Here is a 3,762-nt window from a genome sequence, read left to right as displayed (position 1 = left end):
GAATCTAGTGACATTACTAATTGGTATACCTTGCTAAGGAAGGAGGTAAAGAATCAACCTTGTCTCTGTGTGTAGCTTAAGAGAACTGTGTATATTGGAGGCAGGAATTAGCACAGGAATCTGAAAGAGCAAATAAAATGTTAGGGTTGAAGAAGTTTAAGAGTTGGAGGAAATCAATAAAAGCTCTATGCATGTTTCTAATCGCCAATTGAAGGCTGTTCGTGTCTTTCTCTTATTATTATTCGTGCATCGGCATTTAAGAGAATTTTGAATACATTTTGTTGGGGTTGGCTTTGTCCATGTCCTAGTAGAGCTCATAATTGAGCAAATTTTTTGTTATTTCCAAGGTTTGAAAAAGATTAAGGGCAAAATACACTTTACTCCCCCTATGGTTTAGTGATTTTTCATATAAACTATGCATTAACCCTCTCATAGTTCGGACTAAAATATCAATATGCTAGAAATAATCCTCTATTATGGAATTCAAGGAAATGTCGAGAATATCCTTGTTTAAAAACTAAAATGACTGAAGTGTTCAAAATATATAAACTTAATATGCATGAAACTTAATCCCATATAGTTTTATATTTTACTATATAACCCCTTTATGGTTTAGTCTTTTATCACATGATCCCCTTATGGTTTTCAAAACATATACATAACCCCTCCTGTGGTTAATTAATAATTTTCAACTTCACAAAGGGGTACTTTTGATATTTTAGTTGACTCCATTATAGAATGCAAATTCTATGACTTTGATAATTTAATTCAAACTATGAGAGAGTTATGTATAACTTTTGAAACTATGGGGGGTTATATGAAAAATCAGTAAACCATTGGGAACAAAGTGTATTTTACCCAAAGATCAATTGACAGAGTAATAATGAGATTATGTGGTTACTAACAATATAAATGGGAAAAAGTTGCTGTGAAACAAATTTCCAAGTAGTGCAATGGTGGGTCCTTGCATTACTAAATCTGTAATTGATTAGTCAGTGGCGATTAATTGTACACTTTTTTTATGCATCAGTAGCATTTTTCTGTCAATCATCAGTTGAAGTCCCTTGCACAAGATAAATGGAGGACAAAGTGGTTGAAGCAACAACTGAAGTGCCGTCCACAAGGAATTAGCTGCAGAATTGAACTGTAAGGGCTTAAGACTGCGAACCAAAGCGAAAATTCACTCTGGAAATCTGTGACGGGATTTTTTTTTGGGAGAAATGAACCTGAAATATTATGTTTTAATCATTCAAGATGGATTACCTAGTGGCTTAATTTTATCCCTTATTAACTGTGAAAACTTTGCATACCCAACACATTAAGAAACACAATTTAACTATGTTCTAGCAGGCAATTTCATTGATCAGTCCATGAAGGGAACCTTGAATGTGTTATGCTCTTGCAGTAAAGCAAGTGGTGTTAAAAGGATTGTCCTAAGTTCTTCCACTCTGCAATAAGGAATGGAGATAATGATGATGCTTGAAGTTTTTCCTTCCATGGGACACTAAAGGTACACTACAACATTGTTCTCTGTATATATGTTTTACATCTTTGATTTCCATTCTTACTGAAACATTACACCATAAAAGCAAAATTACTTGTTCGCAAGCACAAAACCACTGCAAAACAATGTAACCAATTCAAAAACTTAAGCAATACAATACGAGCACAGTATTTAATGTCACTAGTAGTAGTACTAATGCTGTCATTCTAAGATGATCCCTGCTGATAGTTCCTCCTAAAAATACTAGAGGTTACTCAAAACTAATCCAGCTACAGAACGGTGTCAATTACCTTGGTGGAACCAGATTAGGATGCATTTTCTTCAATTTCTTCGGTATATAGTGACGTTGAACATTCGATTGTCCTTCATCAATTCAAATACACAAACATCACCTACCATTAGGTTGTTATCCAGCACAAACTCCTCCCAACCTCGCTTAATTTTCGCTTTTGTTGTATAAATATAACATGTGACAGGCCATATTTTGGTCCCCTCTGAGACACGAAGCTCCATATCCCAATGCTTGCATTCCTTGAGATATTTCTTGGCAAAGACCGGTGAAAAGAACTACGAAACAGAGAACGATCTATAAGTAACAGCATTAACTAAATAAGGCAGCCATTCATTAGAAAAATCATTAGAGGTGTTAATGCACGAAAGTTAGCTAAAATCACCAGCTTGCATGAATAAGTGACATAAGATGGTTGCATGAAACTTATGAAGAAGGGATTGTCAGACGTGAAAGTTTTTGCTCTTTGGTAAGATATAAACTTGTCTTTATCAATCACTTTTTCACTTTTGGCAATTGCAGATTGACGAGTACTGGGCACTCCTTCAGAACTTTCTTCTGCAGACAAATCAAGCAATTAACCTCAAGATTAACATCAATCAAACTGATTTATTAGTACATGGTAACGCAAACAAGAATGAAAACTGTTGATTAGAGAAAATTACTTTTGATCATCTTCTGAGGTGGATTGACATCTACTTCCAATTTTTCAACATTCTCATTTTTTCTGCTATCAGAATCTTGTTCCTCATGAATCTGAGCTGATTTTCGCCTCTGTTTGGTATGGCATGATGCAGCAGCTGAAGCTTCCCCCAGTATTTCAAAGGAATCATCATCAGATTCAACTTCATCAGATTTCTGAAACATGGTCCTCCTCCTCATCGGCAGCTGGTTCTTATGATCATGCTTACCATGATCCTCAGGGTCTTCGAGACGATATTCGATTTCTGAAGCAGATGGATCGAATATGATAACTTGGAACTGGGAATCCCCACCGTATTTAAACACCAAGAAATGGCATTCTCTAATGGAATAATACTCTGCAAAATCCTTCCACCCTTTGTCCAACCAAGTGCCAAATTCAGTCTGGAGCAATTCTATTGGCCACGAAGCTCCAGTTGGAACCTTCAAAACCACAACCTGCTCCAAACTCTCTCCATAATCTCTCATAAATGCGGTTGGGATTTTCTGAATTTCGAATCATAGCAACAGAAATGGTTATCATCCACAAGTTCACATCAGTGAAACAATATAAAGTGCCAATATTTAGTACCGTTACACTAGTAATAGCTACTTACTATGCCTCGGTCCATAGGAGAAAGCACAACTTTGAAGAAATGTGGAGGCTTCTTGGCCTGATGATTGAGGGCCTGGTCGAGAGATCTCTTGTTTCCTCTTTGGTTAGTAGCCATGTATGGGTAGATGCTTCGGATTCCTCGGTGTTTTTCTTCTGAGAAGAACAACATGGGACGACTGGAACTGGGACGACAAATTGTAGAGTAGGTGACGAAGTTAATATCAAAAGCAAGAGTAGTTAATAGTCTCACTAGAGTCAGGAGGGGTTCGAGGCTAGTGAGACCACAGGTATTAGTGGTAGAAGGGGGCAGCTTAACAGCCCATTTGCAATTAAGAGAGGGTAGCAAATGGAACTGCAGCCTGCCATTTCCGAAGTAATATTTATTACATTTGACTTTTGAGTTTAGGAGTAATTAAGTTCGTTGAATTTAACCACTTAGGATCGGCTAGTGATCATGGAAGGACTCTTAAGGTTTTCTTCGCCGTCAGGTCCAAGATTCAAATCCTCTAACAATTGGAGGTGGGGTGGAAAGGGTGTAGAGAGGGTAAAAAAAAAAAAAGAAATTCGTTGAATCTAACCACTAGGACTGGTTCAGTTAGGGGTGGCAATTTTTGACACGACCTGAAAACACAACACGAACCTAACACGAAATTAATGGGTTTGGGTTGAGGT

General features: G+C 37.1%; 1 protein-coding gene across 1 annotated transcript; it reads right to left on the bottom strand.

The window, feature by feature from the left end:
* Positions 1-1,825: 1,825 nt before the first annotated feature.
* On the bottom strand, positions 1,826-3,205 carry LOC113777328 (B3 domain-containing transcription factor VRN1-like). The gene is made up of 4 exons (XM_027322361.1): positions 3,092-3,205; positions 2,459-2,981; positions 2,179-2,351; positions 1,826-2,071 (listed from the first exon to the last, which is right to left on the bottom strand). The coding sequence occupies exons 1-4, from the start codon at positions 3,203-3,205 to the stop codon at positions 1,826-1,828; spliced, it is 1,056 nt and encodes a 351-aa protein (XP_027178162.1).
* Positions 3,206-3,762: the final 557 nt, after the last annotated feature.

The sequence above is a fragment of the Coffea eugenioides genome, chromosome 7 (assembly GCF_003713205.1).
Source record: "Coffea eugenioides isolate CCC68of chromosome 7, Ceug_1.0, whole genome shotgun sequence".
Lineage (NCBI taxonomy): Eukaryota > Viridiplantae > Streptophyta > Magnoliopsida > Gentianales > Rubiaceae > Coffea > Coffea eugenioides.
Note: the sequence above shows the minus strand (reverse complement) of the source record. Positions and strands in the feature narration are given on the sequence as shown.